General features: G+C 49.0%; 1 protein-coding gene across 1 annotated transcript in view; it reads left to right on the top strand.

The window, feature by feature from the left end:
* Nucleotides 1-16,968, top strand: part of DNMT3B (DNA methyltransferase 3 beta) — a 52,671-nt gene extending 35,703 nt beyond the window's left edge. The window contains exons 11-21 of the mRNA XM_061630778.1: nucleotides 890-969; nucleotides 1,254-1,366; nucleotides 1,515-1,698; nucleotides 3,574-3,658; nucleotides 6,405-6,550; nucleotides 7,817-7,907; nucleotides 8,017-8,165; nucleotides 8,807-8,892; nucleotides 9,649-9,718; nucleotides 10,686-10,804; nucleotides 13,400-16,968. Coding sequence (XP_061486762.1) covers nucleotides 890-969; nucleotides 1,254-1,366; nucleotides 1,515-1,698; nucleotides 3,574-3,658; nucleotides 6,405-6,550; nucleotides 7,817-7,907; nucleotides 8,017-8,165; nucleotides 8,807-8,892; nucleotides 9,649-9,718; nucleotides 10,686-10,804; nucleotides 13,400-13,541 — 1,265 coding nt within the window. The 3' untranslated portion in view covers nucleotides 13,542-16,968. The remainder of the gene's footprint in view (nucleotides 1-889; nucleotides 970-1,253; nucleotides 1,367-1,514; nucleotides 1,699-3,573; nucleotides 3,659-6,404; nucleotides 6,551-7,816; nucleotides 7,908-8,016; nucleotides 8,166-8,806; nucleotides 8,893-9,648; nucleotides 9,719-10,685; nucleotides 10,805-13,399) is intronic.

Raw genomic sequence — 16,968 nt, 5'->3', positions numbered from 1 at the left:
TTCAGCGATCAAAGACAGGATTTAGAATAATCAGTTTCAAGCAATACCCACCATTTATAAAAGGGTAGTTTATTTAAAAGACAGGTATATACAAAAAGAGATCAGCATTTGTTTCCTCCAAGCTAGGCACCCTCAGCCGGGCTAAGAGAGATACGTTGGCATAACAAAGGTGAGAGATTCAATACAGATGAAAGAATATAACAACGAGCTTTCTAACTTAAGTTCTCTTACCCACAGTAGAATAGCCTGGTTCCCAACGGCTTTCTTTGGAATCCTCAGGCAAGTCAAGGTCGATGGAAATAAGGGACAACAACTGAAGGAACATCCTTCATTTTTATAGAGTCTATCGGTCAACAGGGAGGGGGGCAATTAGCCATCCTAGGCGCCCCTTCCATGCCCACAGCCTTTGAAGATAAGGAGGGCTAGACAATCCCACCCAGGGGTCCTGATGTGCAATACCCCCTTTTCCTGATTGTTGATCTCAGGAAGCACATAAGAGATCACAGATAAGGTTCAGTTGCACCTTCTTGACTTTTGCAAATTGCCTGTCTGACACTGGGCCGTGGATCTCCCTCAGCAGGGTATCTCAGGGATCCATAACGCTCCCAGAATTCCATCTGGTTGAATCATTTTAGCATGACCAAAGATAGCAAAGGTAGCTATTCTTGACAATGGCAAGGATTGAACCTGGGACCTTCTGTGTGCAGAGAGCAGATGCTCTTCCCCTGAGCTGCAGCTGTTTTGGCCTCATCCAGCAGAGCCTGTCCCTGCGTTCTTCCAAATGCTGTGCATTTTGTATGGCTTTGAGCATCTCATTTGCCTTGCATTAGATACTCTAAGAAGTGCTAACTTACAAACCTTACTGACCTGTCCTTCACTCACTGGACAGACAATTGCTTATCGTGTGGGAAAAAGGACCCGGTGACCTTCCATCCACTGTTTGAAGGGGGCCTCTGCCTGACTTGCCAGGTGAGTCTTCAGGTGCTGTGGTGCCCTTCAGACCATCTCAAGTGGGGCCATTGGTTTGTTCCAGCCAACCTCAACCTGGTCCCTTCTAGATATTTTTTAGTGCAACTCCCATCCGCCCCAGCCAGCACACCGCAGCTGATGGGAGATGTAGTCCAGAACATCTGGAGGGCACCAGGTTGGGGAAGGCTGGTCTGGTCTGTGCTCTTTGATGTCTGCTTTGGGGCTGCTGGGGCTTCCTGGGCGATCCCAAACAGTTAATTCTGCCTTGGGCTCTTCCTCTGTAGGATCGCTTCCTGGAGCTTTTCTACATGTATGACGAAGACGGGTACCAGGCCTATTGTTCCGTTTGCTGCGAGGGGAGCGAGCTTCTCCTCTGCGACAACACCAACTGCTTTAGGTAGGCAACGCCTCCTGTCTTGCCCTGGCCCAGATGCCCTTCCCATCAGCGCATCCTTCTGTTGGCTTTAGCAAACCCCCACGGGAGAGGGAGAGGCGCTCCTGTGGCCGCTTTACCGTACCTCTGCCGTTTCCCCCGTCTCGTGCAGGTGCTTCTGCGTGGATTGCTTGAACGCCCTGGTGGGGCGCGGCACAGCCGACATAGCCATAAAAGAGGAGCCATGGAGCTGCTACATGTGCCAGCCACCACGGCGCTATGGTCTCCTGCAGCGGCGGCACGACTGGAGCACGCGGCTAAAGGACTTTTTCACCAACGAGAAAGGGCAGGAATATGTACGGAAACGGGATGCGGAGAAATGGCGGGTGGTGGGAGAGGGGAAGGTCGGCCCAGCTGCCCCTCCAGCCCGAGGAACAGCAGATGGCCCTACTGGGGAGAGGAAGGAGCGTCTGTCCCTCTGGGGGCTTCTGTCCCTCTGTCTTGCTCCTCTCAGGTGGCTGCCTGTCCCGTTAAACTAGGGGTGGATGACCCAGAGGGAAGGAACGTCCTCTCTATCCTTAGCTTGGAAAAAGACCTCTTTGCCCTCTGATAATTATGAGAAGGTCTTAGAACTTCAAAAGGAGTGCCCCTTCCTGTTCCTGGCGGGGGAGGTGAGGGACTCCAGGTCCAGAAGCCAAATGCAACTCCCCAGGCCTCTCTATGTAACCCTTGAGATGCTCACTGGCTCTTCTTTGCACCTCAAATATTTTGGCCTGACTGGGATGTGCTGTTGAACTCTGACAATGCCTCTTGCTTGCTCAACAATGGAGGATGGGAAGGGGTGTGTGAGGGTGTGTGTAGAAACTAGCCCGCTGTATGAAGCTATAATTTACATCAGTTGCTCCGCCCACTGCTGCATCTGGTCCTGCCCACCTCAGGCCCTCAGAGAGCTGCCCAATAATGAATGCGGCCCTCGGGCAGAATGGAACATTTTCCCCTTCTCTACGACCTCCTAGCTATAGTGCCACGCGAGAGGGAGAAGAGGCACTTTTCCAAGGTAAATGATGCCCGATTTTTGCAGTGGTCACTAGAAATGGCTCTGCAGCCTGAATTTGGCCTGCAAGCCACAGCTTCACCACTTCTGCTTTAAACAGAGCTCTGCCCCCCCCCCCATGGATTCACAGCAAATGTCCGGCCTGCAGTCTTCTTCCATGGACTGGCTACGTGGCAGATCCACCTTCCTGCTCGGCTGCAGCTCCACAGACGCTTGGGTCTCAAGCAGCAGATACCAGCTCCCTGGGACTCACTTCATAAATACCAACTCAAACCAGCATGACAGACAGCTAACAGCAGCGGGACAAATTGTAGAATGAAAAGTAGCCACCTCTGTCATGATGGAGCACAGAGGCCTGCCTGAAGAGGAGGCTTTTTGTCAGTTTTCTAAAAGCTGGGGGAGAGATCAGCCAGGTCAGCTTCCCCAGGGAGTAGGGTTGCCAGGTTCCTGGCCTGAGACTGACCCTGTATCTTTAGGAGAAGAGAAAGTCAGCCAAGTGCAGGTGTTCTTGCAACCCTGTAATGGGGAAAACCACAAGGTGGAATTCTCCCTTCCCCCTGCACACCTTTTAAGGATACAGAAGACCTCTTGCTTGCCAGGCCCGGCCTCCCAGAGATCTTCCTTTCGGGTATGGCTTATATGACCCATGTGGCCAGGCCCAGGCAATAATACGCTGCTGTGTTTTGGACCAGTCGTACTCCCCAGGCAGGCTTCAAAGGCAAACCTGTGCAGGTGTATCGCTTGTCCACGTCCACGCAAGCCCTGCCCACCAGGCACCACCGTGGGCTTTTCCTGCAGCTCCCACCCAGTGGCTTCAAATATAGAGTGCAGGGGGTGGGGGGATCATTAGCTGCCTTGAGATCCTTTTCCTGATTCTTCAGAGCAGATTTTGGGGGCAGGTGGTGGTGGTGGTGGGGGGAAGAGAAGCAAATTTCCATTGTGCAAGCGGGCAGACATCCCTGGATGTCGCCCGACAATTATGTGAACCTCATGAGCACCACTGGTCTGCCTAGTGCACAGAGAGTTGTCCAAGAGCCTCCCTTCTTGGAGATGGCTACTTCACAGGAGGCTTCCTAGGGTTGCAGTCACTTGGGCACTTTGCAGTGGGAGTGATGAGCCCCGATGGCTGGTAGTGCCTGTTTCATGTTTACATGTTCCCCCCCGCCTCTCATCACAGGAGGCACCAAAAATCTACCCTGCCATCCCAGCAGCAAAGAGGAGACCAGTCAGGGTCCTGTCCCTTTTTGACGGCATAGCAACAGGTAAGAGACCTCACGTGCTTAAGGAAGTCTGATTTCATGCTTGGTATGAACACTCCCGTGGGTTCGAGGGCCACACGCCTATATGCTAAGAGCTGGGTTCCAATTCCAGTTTTGCAGTGGCAGTGGGCAAAGGAAAAAGGGTCACCTGATCCCGTTGTGACATCAGGTGGTTGACTGGTGGGTGGCCCATGGGGAGGAAAGGTCTGTCCCACTGGCTCGATCCAGTTCCTCACCTATTCCCTACTTCCTTGAGTTGGAGGCTTTTCCCCTCTCAGCTGCCATGATCCTTTGCCGGTCCTCTCCATTCACACACTTTTTGCTTGAAAGTCTGACCCTCTCTGCCATTGGAGAGGGTCCTGTGCAGGAGGTCTCAGGATGAAGTGGAGGAGACAACTCTAGGCCAGGTGGGACGACTAGGCTGCATACACACCACACACTTAAAGCAGATTCCTCCCCTTCCCACCCCGAATCCTGGATACTTATTTGTTAAGGGTGCTGAGAACGGTAGTGCTGTGAGAACTATAATTCTCACAATTCGTGTGTGTGTTAGGTGTGTGTGTGTGCGTGCACGCTTTAAATGTATGGTGCGTACGCAGCTACAGTCTGACCTAGCCTAAAGCACCTCACATTCACTCCCTGCTTTCTCTGGTGGTCCATGGGAAGCTTGCAGGCAAGACCTGAGCACCACAGTGTGCTCCCCAACTGCAGTCTCCAGCAACTGGTATTAACTAGCCTCCGCTCTGGAATGCCCTTACCTCTCGTGGGTGGAAGACTCCCCCACAGAACTCTCCCCAGGCCAAGTGTGATATGCTTCCAGCTTCTTTTGAAGGCACATCTTTTTTGCTTGGGCTGCCCCAGACATTTAATATCCAGGCCCAGCCCCAGCCAGCCGGGCCAGTGGTCAGGGATGAAGGGAGTTGCAGTCCATCAATATCTGGAGGGCCACCGGCTCCCCAGCCCTGCTGTGTAGCCCTGATTTCTGGATGTTGTCACAGATACAAGGTTTTTCCAACGATGGTTTTATTGTGCAGTTTATTGTACTGATTTGAGATTTATTTTAATAATAAGCCATTTATCAACGTTCCTAAATAAATAAATGAACCCAGAAATAACACAGTCTGACCTGATATAAGGCCCCATCTGAGGCCTCTGGCTCTCTCTGTCCTGCAACAAACTCTCCCTCTTTGTCCACCAAGCCACCTCCTTTTCTTTCTTCAAATCCCTCTTCAGAACAGTCTTCTGCCAGTTGCTCTCTTGACCACCCTGAACTGCTCATTCTGTTCCTGATAGGCCCTCCCCATCTCCACCGATGCACTTTCTTCTGCTCCTGCTAGTCGTGGCTGGTGGCTCCATGTCAGTGGGGCAGTGGAATCCAGTCCGGGTTTTAGTCCGGACCTTCAAGGAGCTGTCCAGGATGCTTCTGCACCTTGGACTGCCCCACTCCCTTGGAGCCACCGGCCACCACTGGCTCCTCCTTACTTGTCTGAGCAGGGATAGGCAACCTACGCCCAACAGCTCAACGTGGCACCCCAGGCCTCTTTATCTGGGCCATGGGACTCTCCCTAGGGCCTAAGCCAAACACCCTCTTAAGCCACACCCATCACCATCTCTGGTTTGCGCTCTTCCCATGAAGTGTTGTTGCCGGGCTGGAGTGTGCCTTTCAACTCTGATGATGCTTCTTGTTTGGCTGGATGGAGGGGAGGCGAGGGTGAAGCAGCCGCCCTACTGCGTGCAAAGATTGAAAAGAAAGACCAATGTAATAAAGCCTCGTATACATTGCCATTTTTTGTTTTGGAAAAGTTACTTTTTTGAACTACAACTCCCATTAGCCCCAGCCAGTATGACCACTGGATTGGGCTGATGGGAGTTGTAGTTCAAAAAAAGTAACTTTTCCAAGCTCTGCCTCAGACACAAAAATGGTCCCCCATAACACCCCTGGGTCATGTGGACTGGCCCCTTTGCATGAACTATTGATCAGTGCATCAGGGGTGTGTGTGGCTCGTGTGATAAAGCTGCATGCAAATGAACTGATTCCCTTGGCAAGTATATTTAAACATCATGGGGGATGCTTGTCCAGGTAATGCCTTTTGCCTGTGGGCTGTGGCATGTCTGTCTTGGCCCCTGCGTGGAGTCAGTGACCCTGTGCTGAGTGCAAAGTAGCATAGTCGTTTGATAACTATTAAAGAATAACTCTTGGGAAAAATGCTGCTCTGCCTTGCTAGGTCATTGTGAGGATGGACAAGAACAGTCAGCATCACTGCTAAGGACAGCTCATCCCTACAGTGGCTGTCGGGCCTGTACTCTCCTTCTTTTAAGGCCAGTCTGGTTAACTTGATACCATGTCTCCTTCTGTTCACCCTCTTTTTTTGTGTCCATTCTGCATTTTCCAATCTACCGTACAGCGTTCATGATTTGTTTTTATTCCTTTGCAAATGCTTTGTTTGCAAGTGTTGTTTCTCATCAAATAATGTTGAGCCTGCATGATTGCGTGTGCGTGTGCGCACAGCGTGCACTGAGAAAATCATCATTCTATATGCTGAAGCAATGATCAGAGCATGCATATAAATATCAGAGCACCTGCGGCTTTCTGTTTCTGTTAGGGGATGTGAAGATTGCCCATCATTGCACATCATGTCTCCCACAGCGTGGGGTGGAGATTTAGTGGCCATGCCTGTTGGTGGGAGATCACAAGGGATGCAAATTGGCCACGTGGCCATTTTCTCACCTGGGCGCTTCTGCTTTTTAGGTTACCTAGTTCTGCGGGATCTTGGCATCCAAGTGGAGAAATATGTTGCCTCTGAGATCTGCGAGGACTCCATATCTGTGGGAACTGTGCGGCATGAAGGGAATATCAAATATGTGCATGACGTCAGGAACATAACTAAGAAAAATGTAAGGAGACGTGTTGAGCATGTTCCCAATGGACTGGATGAGCCGCCATGGTGTAGACAGTTGGCTGGTTGTGAGTCAGGGCTACGGGAGTTTTGGGGCCCTGAGGCGTGGCACCCTCAGCAGTCCCTTTTCACCTGAAAGAAGGGGGGGGCATCTTTCATGCCACCTTTGGCCTCATTTGGTGCTGCTGCTTCCTGCAAAGTGAGAGTGAATCAGGGCTGTTGAGGAATAGGAAAGCCTTTTGATTTTGAGGCTCCGGCAAATGCCTGGCCTTCTGCACCCTCTGGGGCTGGCCTGGACCTGGTAGCAACGGTGGAACCCATTGCCGAGTCCACTTGGGGATTAGAAGAGTCTTGTGGGTCAGTCAAAAGGGAGGAGAAGTTGAGATCTAAAGCAGCACAATCTGGAGTCGGTTGAGGAATGGGCCTGGGCAGGTGGGAGGGCTCAAAGGTCGAGGACGAGGAAGCCAGTTCATACAAGAGCAACACTCAAGCCTTGGCTTCTTGCACGTGGTCAGCCGGAGTATTGCCTGGGGCTGGGGTTTCACCTGGCCTGCAAGGCTCCCAGCAGAATGGAAGGCTGGGCTGAGAACAAGTCAAGGCCTGGGATGACAAATTCTTGTTGGAACGAGAGGCCACAGATATTGCTGCCTTGGTCTTGCTGTTCAACTGGCTTACATTGCTTTTTCTGAGCTGGGAGGACCCTGAATTTAGTGCAGCCTTCCCTAACCTGGTGCCCTTCAGGTGTTTTGGATTTCAGCTCCTATCAGCCCCAGCCCGCACAGCCGGACTCTCCCTAGCCATCCTGGCTGGGACTGATGGGAGTTGTAGTCTAAAATCAGAGCTTGGAAAAGTTACTTTTTTGAACTACAGCTCCCATAAGCCCTATCCAGTGGCCATGCTGGTTGGGGCTGATGGGAGTTGTAGTTCAAAAAAAGTAACTTTTCCAAGCTCTGTCTAAAATACCTTGAGAGCAGCCATGCAGGCTGTAGTGTGCCACCCAGTCAACCTCCTCACTTGGGAGGGGGTTTGTGAGATGGCTTGCAGGGTTCCCAGAAGAGGCATCTGTTGGGCCGCTGTCAGAACAGGATGCCGGACTGGGCAGGCCTCCTTTGGCCAGATCCAGCAGCCAGTCTCTTCATATGTTCTTATCTGTCCTTTTGTCAAGCACCTGGTGGGTCAAACCTGGCATGAAAAACAAGACAGGTAATGTCGTTTTGTGCTTTGATCTGCCAAGCCCATCCATCTGCCTGCCTGTCTGTTGCAGATTGATGAATGGGGCCCTTTTGATTTGGTGATTGGTGGAAGCCCCTGTAACGACCTCTCTATTGTGAATCCCGCCAGGAAAGGCCTGTATGGTAAGTTGTCCTTTAACGGACAGAGACTGCTGGTTTGGTTCCCCCTTGCCTAGTTGTTTTTAAATGCCGTAAGTTCTTTGGCTCACTTGTCCTCCTTCCTCTCTTGCAGAGGGGACTGGACGCCTCTTCTTTGAATTCTACCATCTTCTTAATTACACACGGCCCAAAGCTGGGGAGGAGCGTCCCTTCTTTTGGCTATTTGAAAATGTGGTTGCCATGCGCGTCAATGACAAGAGGGACATCTCTCGTTTTCTGGAGGTAAATGTCTGGCAAAAGGAGCGAAAGCATTTTGACCGGGCTCTATCTATTACTTTCTCTTGGCCCTTTCTGCTGCCTTCCCCAGGTTAGTAAACTGTCCGTGCAGGTCAGTCTTTGAGCATAACTCTACACCACAGACTTGAATTGGCTTAATAGTCAGTTCTTCTTCTCAGGAAACGGCGGAAACCCTATTTCTGTTATGGAGCATTGAGCTACCTTTGTCATACTAACCTGTGAACTGACTCCATGTTGCTTCTTCCATAATTCATGCACTGGAACTTGCGCACATTCCTCAGCTGCAATGGGTTGCATCACACTCTGAGTAGACCCATTGAAATGAATAGACTTAAATTATTTGTGTCCGTTCATTTTAATAGGTCTACTCAGACTATGGCTGACATTGGACACTATCTTTGCTCTGATTATTGTGCAATGAATTGTTCACAGCTGCTGCTCAATCGATGCTAGAAGTCCATGTACTATTTCTGTTGTTATTGTTCCTATTACAAACATGGCGGATAGTGACGTAGTTTGTAACTCTTCTTTATATTGGCTTTTGCAGTTAAATATTTCTCTATCCATCTGCATTTAAGTCAGCCCTTCTGCCATTTGCCTCTAACTGGCCTCCCTTTTCTCTTCAGTGTAACCCAGTTATGATGGATGCTGTCAAGGTCTCGCCTGCTCACCGGGCACGGTATTTCTGGGGCAACCTGCCTGGGATGAACAGGTAATTAGGAGAGCTTCTTGTCTCCCTTCTCATATCGCTGAGCACGCTATGTTGTGCGATCCCTTGCCAGTACACTGGAGAGATGACAAAGTCAAACTGCAGTTCTCTGCAGAGTTAGGCACGCATAAACATGCACATAGAGATGGACCGAGGTGCCCCATAAACTCAGGATGGGTGGCTGGTGGGCGGGGGAGGGGGGCTGGTGGTCACCTGAACACATAGCCAAGACATCCAGCAGGAACTGCTTCATTGCACAACAAATGCCCCTTTTTGAGAGGGGTAGGCAGCAACTGAGCACTTGACACAGTTCCTCTTAAGAGCCTTCCTGATGCCAGTGCCGACTGTATGTCTGTCTAGCCCAGCACTGTTGACTAGCAGCACCTCTCCACATTCACAGAGAGAGTTTCCCCATCATTTGCTGCCTTTAAATTGGGAATGTTGGGGATAGAATTAGGGGCCTTCTGCATGCAAAGCAGGTTTCCTGCCTCTGAGCTATAAGCCCCTCTCCAAATTATGTGTCTAAGGCCACCTTACATTTAAAGGACTATTATACCCTCTTTAACAGTCATGGCTTCCCCCAAAGAATCCTGGGAATGGCGAGGTTGCTAGTTTTATCAAGACACTTTGCCCACCAAAGCCGCTCTGGTGTCTTTTAAGGGTATATTTCCCCTGTAGTGCATTCAGTGTATGCTCAGAAATAATACATTTTGATGGAGGGCAGTGGCTTTTAGAGTAATGGATTTTGCTTGTTCTTAGGCCTCTGATAGCTTCGAAGGCAGATAAAGTTGAACTTCAGGATTGCTTGGAGTACGGTAGGACAGCAAAGGTAAGGCTTGCTGCTTAACACCCTTTTCCAGTCCCAAGCATTTCCTGAGGAATGATCCAGGAGTGGAAAGGCTATGGGATGTCTCCTAGGTCTATCCCAGGCAGCAAGGCCTGATAATCATGTACTTAATCTGCAGACATGCTCTCTGGTGGACGCTGGGACAACCCCACCCCTCCTCCTCGACCCCCCAGCCCCTTGCTTTTGATCCCTGACCTTCTTTTTCCTTCCTGAGACCCACCACTTCCTGTCAGTGTGGGTTGCCTTCTGCCAAACAAGATGGCGAGAGACCTTTCTGTCTCCCTCTCCTTCCACTTGTGAGCAAAATCTCAAGCATTCCACAGATGTGACAAAAGGAAGCCCAAAGTGGGTCTTTTGGCTGGGGGTGTGGGGATGTTGCACTGAGGGACATTGTTCCATGTGGTGAAGACATGTAGAGACCCCCCATCACAGTGCGGAGGGTTCAGCAATGATCGCAGCCTTTCCCAACCAGTGTGCCTCCAGATGTTGTTGGACCACAACTCCCATCAGCCTCAGCCAGCATTGCTAATGGTCAGGAAAGATGGGAGTTGTGGTCCAACAACATCTGGAGGCACACTGGCTGGGAAAGGCTAGCGGCTGATCTTCCTCTGGGCGCTGGCTGGATATTATTAGCTTCTGGGCTGCCTTCTGTACCAGCTCTGAAGCGGCTCTTTCAAAAACACCTTCCTCCCTTTCCTTCTTGCAGAAAAGCAGGCAAGCCCGTGGCAAATGAGTGCATTTCTGGCAGATGGGTGGGAAGCTTAAAATGACTGGACAGTAACCCCCCCCCGCTCTCTTATCCACTGGCTGATATTAATGCTACCTGCTCTTCCCCACCCCCAAATCATTTTGCCTGTTTGTTTCCTTCTGGACATCTTTGCACCCGTGGCACTGATTTTTTTAAAAAAATATATATCTTTTTTTTAAATTTTCTTTTCTTCTATTCCAGTTGAAAAAGGTGCAGACCATCACCACCAAGTCCAATTCAATCAAGCAGGGGAAAGCCCAGGCACTCCCAGTCCGCATGAATGGCAAAGACGACAATTTGTGGAGCAGTGAGTTGGAAAGGTGAGATGCAGGGCTGGGAGGCAGAAGCGGGGGGGCGGGGGAGAGATAAAAGGGAACAGGCAGGGCTGGGAGAGGCTGTACAGGAAAGGCTTTGTTGAGAGCCGTGGGATGGGCCTCTGAGGAAGGCTCTAGCTTATATCTCTGAAATGGGCACTAATATTTATTTTCCCACAACAGAGTGCATATGAAAGCTCACTTGGCATGGAGTAGCTACTCCTAACACCCTTTAACCATTCTGTCATGCTCACAGTCATAGCATAGGTTTCAAAATTGCTTGGCGGGGAGAGGGGGAAGGGAGTGTGGGTTCATGACCTCACAGATACCCACCAATCAGCGCTGTATGCAGGCAGCTCTTCCGGCAAAACAGGTGGAATCCACTTTCCCCGGACCTGATTCTGCTGCACAAAAATGCAATGACCACCCTTCCACCGCAGCCCGGCCACTCAGGGTGGGTCTCTTTCCTACTCAGCCAAAGTTTGCCAACAGTTGCTTCCAGTCTCCCCTCTCAGGCAGAATATGCAAAGCAGTTACTTATCTCTGGGCTTGAATGGGGCAGAGAGCCAGTGAGGTGTACTGGTCAGAGTGTCAGATCAGGACCTGAGAAGACCAAAGTTCAAATCCTGCCCCAGCCGTTGTTTAAAATAACAACAACTTTGACTTTGAGCCTGGAGGCGCAGGTCTCTGCTGTGGCCGGGAGTGCCTTCGCTCAATTAAGATTAGTGCGCCAGCTGCGCCCGTTCCTTGACCTGTCAGACTTGACTACGGTAGCACATGCCTTAGTTACATCCCGATTAGACTACTGTAACGCGCTCTACGTAGGGCTGCCTTTGAAGACTGCTCGGAAACTTAAATTGGTACAAAGAGCGGCAGCCAGAATGTTAACTGGAGCTGGGTTCAAAGAACATACTACTCCTTTGCTTTACCAGCTCCACTGGCTGCCAATCTGTTTCCGGGCACAATTCAAAGCGCTGGTTTTGACCTATAAAGCCTTATACGGCTTAGGTCCAGGCTATCTGTTAGACCGTGTCTCCCTCTATGAACCTGCCCGGATTTTAAGATCATCCGGTGAGGCCCTCCTTACTATTCCATCTTTCTCGCAAGTTTTTCTTGCCGAGACACAGAATAGGGCCTTTTCGATGGCTGCCCCTAGATTGTGGAATTCCCTCCCTAGCGAGGTTTGGTTGGCTTCCTCACTATCGTCCTTTCGCGCCCAGGTGAAGACTGTTTTATTTAGGCGGGCTTTTAACTGAAAATGTTACAGTTTTAATCTATTTGATTTAATTTATTTTTAATTGTTTTTTACATACATATTAGTTGTTCTGATTGTTTATTGTTTTAATTGTGAGCCGCCCTGAGTTCCTTGGAAGAAGGGCGGGGTATAAGTATTTTAAATAAATAATAATAAATAAATAACAATAACAATAATAATTTATTAAATGTATATCCCGCCTTTCCCCCCAGAAGGAGCCATGAAGCTCACTAAATGACTTTGGGCCACTCACTGTCTCTCAGCCTAAACTGCCTCGCAGGGTTGTTGTGAAGATCAAATGGGGAGGGGGAGATCCATGTATGCTATTTTCAGCCACTTAGAGGAAAGGTGGGATATAAATGCAATTAAATAAATAAATCCAAGCTATTAATCAATCGAAAAATGACCAGGGGCAGGAGTGGCAGGAGCACTGCTCATGTGCAGGGTGGGAGGGAGCATCCTCTCAGCCACGGGAGTCCTCATGTGCCACCCCCTCCTCCTCCCTCAAAAAGGAAGCTGCTTGACCTACTCTGGAAAACCTAGTGGTTCTGGCCTGACTGTACTGGCTGCCAATTTCTTTCTGGGCCCATTGCAAAGTGCTGGTTTGGACCTATAAAGCTTGATATGGCTTGAGACTACTACACCTAAAGAATGGCCTTTTCCCCTTATGAACCTGCCCAGGCCCTGAGATCATTGCCTGAGGCTCTTCTCTATGTACCACTTCTGAGGTGTGTCTGAAGGGAGGTGATAAGAGAATGGGCCTTCTCTGTAGTGGCCCCCCATTCATGGAATACTCTTAAGAGCATAAGAATAGCCCTGCTGGATCAGGCCAGTGATCCATCTAGTCCAGAATCCTGTTCTCACAGTAGCCAACCAGGTGCCCATTATGGGAAGCCCGCAAGCAGGACCTGAGTGGAAGAGCACTCTCCCCTCCTGTGGCTTCTGGCGACTGGTTTTCGGAAGCATCCTGCCTCTGACTATGGTGGCAAAGCACATCCATCATGGCTGGTAGCCATTGATAGCCTTATCCTCCATGAATTTGGCTGATCCTCTTTGGAAGCCATCCAAGTTGGTGGCCATCACTTCCCAGGGAGACCTGGTGCCAACTTTGTCATTGTTTTGGTGCAGGCGAAGACGTTTTTGTTTTCCCAGACATTTGGGCAGCACTAACAGTATGATATTGTATTTGCTTTTAATAATGCCAGCTTTGCTTTTAATACTTATTATTTTTACCTGGTTGTATATTGCTTCAGGACTTTTTTTTCTTTTACTGGAAAGCGTTTTACAGATGTAATAAACTGAACTAAAGAAACCATTTTGATTCATTTGCTGTTTTCCCCCACCAGAATCTTTGGCTTCCCCCTCCACTACACGGATCTGTCCAACATGGGTCGTGGAGCACGCCAGAAGCTGCTTGGCCGGTCATGGAGTGTCCCGGTCATCCGCCACCTGTTTGCTCCGCTCAAGGATTATTTTGCCTGCGATTAGAGAGCAGGTGGGGTGCCCAGGTCTCCTTTCATCAAGCAGCCTTGGGAGGGACGGACAAGAATGAGCCAGAGAGGAGACCTCCTCCACATGCTGCCCACAGCATGGCATTCTCCCCTGCCCCCACCCACCGCAATGGACACTGGAAGGAAAAGACAGCCTTATAAGGAAATGTCTAGGGAAGGTCCCTTTTAATCAAGGGTGACTTTCCTCAAAGGTCAGAAGACCTCTGCTTTCTCACCGTGCAAAATACTGTCTGTCTGGAGGGGCGTGACAGAGCATTAACCAAATCATTCCATATGATTAATGCAAAGCAGCGACTTGGTTGCTGCCTGACTGCAAGGTGGTTTTCTGGGGGTGGAAAATAAACCCAAACTTGAAAAAGGGAAGAGCAAAAGAACCTCTCCAGGGACAATCATAAAGAAACCAAAACAGCAGCAGCGAGCTGGCTTTGTCTTGGTTTCCTACACTGGAACAATCTGGATAAGAGGGGACTCATCTCCTTTCCCCCCCTCCTTTCTTTTACATTTTTAAAAAACTTTTTTTATAAAACAAAAGCAAAACTTTTTTTTTTAAGTTAAATGTTGGGCTGCTGCTTTTTCAGCATTATGAAAAGTGGAAATTCCAAGAAAGGAATTTAGCTGAAACACAACTGTGAGATAATCATACTAGCTAAAGCAAAAGAAAAAACAAGCCCTGCCAAATGCCTCTGGGTGTCCTTTTTAATTACACTAATCTATCTATCTGTATATAAATGTTGCTTTTAACACTGAGAATCTTGCAAAAGGAAAAGTTAGATACAGGCCAGGATTTTTCCTGCATCCACCCTGTTGAAGTGAGCAAGAGCCGTTGTAGGGCTTCACTGAGCTTTTCCATGGGTTCTCACTGTTTTACCTGAGGAGCATTGGGCAGAGAAGTTCTAGGTGGGTTGCGCTTTTGGCCTTTAGGGTCAAGCAAAGGGACAATTGCCAAAAAGAAATTTCATCATGTGCTGCCAAGGAGTCGCAACCTGCAAAACACATCGCCCTTTGTTTGCCTTTCCCCAAACAGACTTCATATGTAGGGACATCAGGTCTGATCCTCATTGATGCTGCTATTTTCATCATGAATGTTAGCTTGACATCCCACCCACCCCTCAGCTGGCATTATCTTCTACCACTGGCTTTGTTACAGAAAGCACAAGGCTTGCGGAAGTAAAATCCATTTGCCAAGGCAACTCTTTGTTTTCGTAGGTTCTGTTGGGCAGAGTCGTCTCTCGCCACCCTTTTCAGCTCTACTGATCAGTAGCACTGAAGCAACATTTGCAACAGCCTTTTGCACGCTCCACCTCTGCAGGTAACTGCACAACAGACCAGGGATTTACTCCCATCTTTGTTCTCTGGACCAACCAGTTCAAAGGGTTCTTTCTCAGGCAGGATACAATTGGAAGAATCCTTCCATGTGTGTCTCCTAGTTCTGTGCACCTTGCCGAAGAAAGCAGACTTCTCTGAATCAAGCTGATCCACCGTCTCGGATGTCACTTGGGGCTTTGTTCTTCTAACCCACAACTGTGCATACTTATCAAACAGCCTTTCCCAAACTGGTGCCCTGCAGATGTTTTGGACTATAACTCCCATGAGCATGGCTGTGCTCCCATCAGTCCCAGCATCATAGTTTGTGCTGGCTGGGGCTGATGTGAACTGTAGACCAAAGCATCTGCAGGGCATCAGGATCGGGGAGGCTGTTACAGAGATTGCTGCTTCAGTTTGATATATAGCCGAATGTGTAGCAGGCTGAAAGAAATGCCAAACCAACCAACCCACCCAAGAAGCATTCCAGAAGGACACCATCTGTTGGGAAGGTCTCCTGAGCAAGCTGTACCGATATGAATGAGAGCAAGCGGAAGGGCACGGCTGTGGACACGTGTTGGTCCCATTCATTCCATAGGGCTGTGAACAGGAGCCCTTCCCCGCAGGCAGTACTCAGATTGTCCAAGAGCCCAGTTTCCCATCGTCCATCAGTATTGTGAGATGCAGACTGAGCAGTGTGTCGAGCTCACCAAACAAAAGCCAAAATACGTGGCAGAGGCACACACGCTCTGCTCTGATAGAGCTTTAGTGACTTCCACTTTGCTCAGATTTCTCTCCAGCCAGCATTGCTGCCCTCTGCTGAAGTTCTCCTTTACCACCTGGGTTCTTCAGGAGCAACAGCAGCTGCAGCTCAGAAAAGTATCTGCTTGGGAACCTATGGGAATTCAAAGCAGAGAAGGAATGCCTGCTATTTCCATCCACTTCCCTCCTCCTCTTTGCCTTTTACTTGACCCAGGCATCATCTCTCTCACTGGTGCCACCACTGCAGCTCTAACCCCCCCAACAAACACCCATCCCCCCCAAAAAAACTGCCATTGGAGTAGTTCATGGATCCTGCTCCACCAGAAGGCATTTTGAGATCTGTCTTAATGAAGAGTCTCAGGGACAAGCCGGAGTCTGTTCTCTCTGGCTGTGAATCAATGGCAGTAATCTTGAGTGGAGACACAGAAGACACGTTACAGCTGGGGGGCACCATGTTTGTGAGGCTGTTGAAGTCCCTGCCTGTGTTTTGAGTGACGTGTGCACGAGTGCTTTGGTCACCCAGTTTAAATGGACAAGTACCTCCACATCTGAGGACAGTGTTGTGGTGATTGTACAGGCATACCCCGCTTTAACGTTCGCAGTGGGACCGGAGAGTACTTTAAGCGAAAATAAACTTTAAGTGAAGCAATTGTCTTCACTTGTACTGCATGCAATCACCACTAGATGGCAGTGGTGTGGGAACCACATGGAATCTGGGCCCAAGCTTTGTCCAGGGAGATCAAACGGCTGGGGTAGAAATGTAAATACATATGGTTCAAGAAAGGGAGTCAACCATACGTGCCGTCTTCATGTCCTTTATATTTTGTTTTATTTGCTTTCCAGATCACAATAGCAGATCTGCCATTTCTAATTCTGTAAAAAAAAATCGGATTCTGTTTTTATCTTTCTCATTAAAAATAATAATAATTCAAGACCCTCAGTCAAAGGAACATGACTTTTGGGAAGTAGAACAAAGAAACTTGCACAAAAAGTGGCAATAGCCAAAATGTATTTGCTTGGGCAAAACCCACTTTTTAAACTGCATTTTATTTCTGTTTAAAGGTGCATTTCAGACAAGTTGGGACAATGTTTTAAAGGTTTTCTACATCTCTTGTTGGTGCTATATTTTTAGACTTTTTAATGTCACAATTGTGTGTTTTTATACAATCTTTTTTTAAAAAAATGTCAAAACTGTTTTTCTCTTTTCTTTTTGTTTAGTTTTGAGCTTCATGGATCAGAAGCTCAGTACCAAAGTCAGCATCTGAGCCTTTGGGGTGGGGGGAGGAAATTGGGTGCTTTTTTTTGTTTTTTACTGGAAATGAAAAGAATTGTTTTCGAAA

Source organism: Rhineura floridana, chromosome 6, assembly GCF_030035675.1.
Source record: "Rhineura floridana isolate rRhiFlo1 chromosome 6, rRhiFlo1.hap2, whole genome shotgun sequence".
NCBI classification, from domain to species: Eukaryota; Metazoa; Chordata; class Lepidosauria; order Squamata; family Rhineuridae; genus Rhineura; species Rhineura floridana.
Note: the sequence above shows the minus strand (reverse complement) of the source record. Positions and strands in the feature narration are given on the sequence as shown.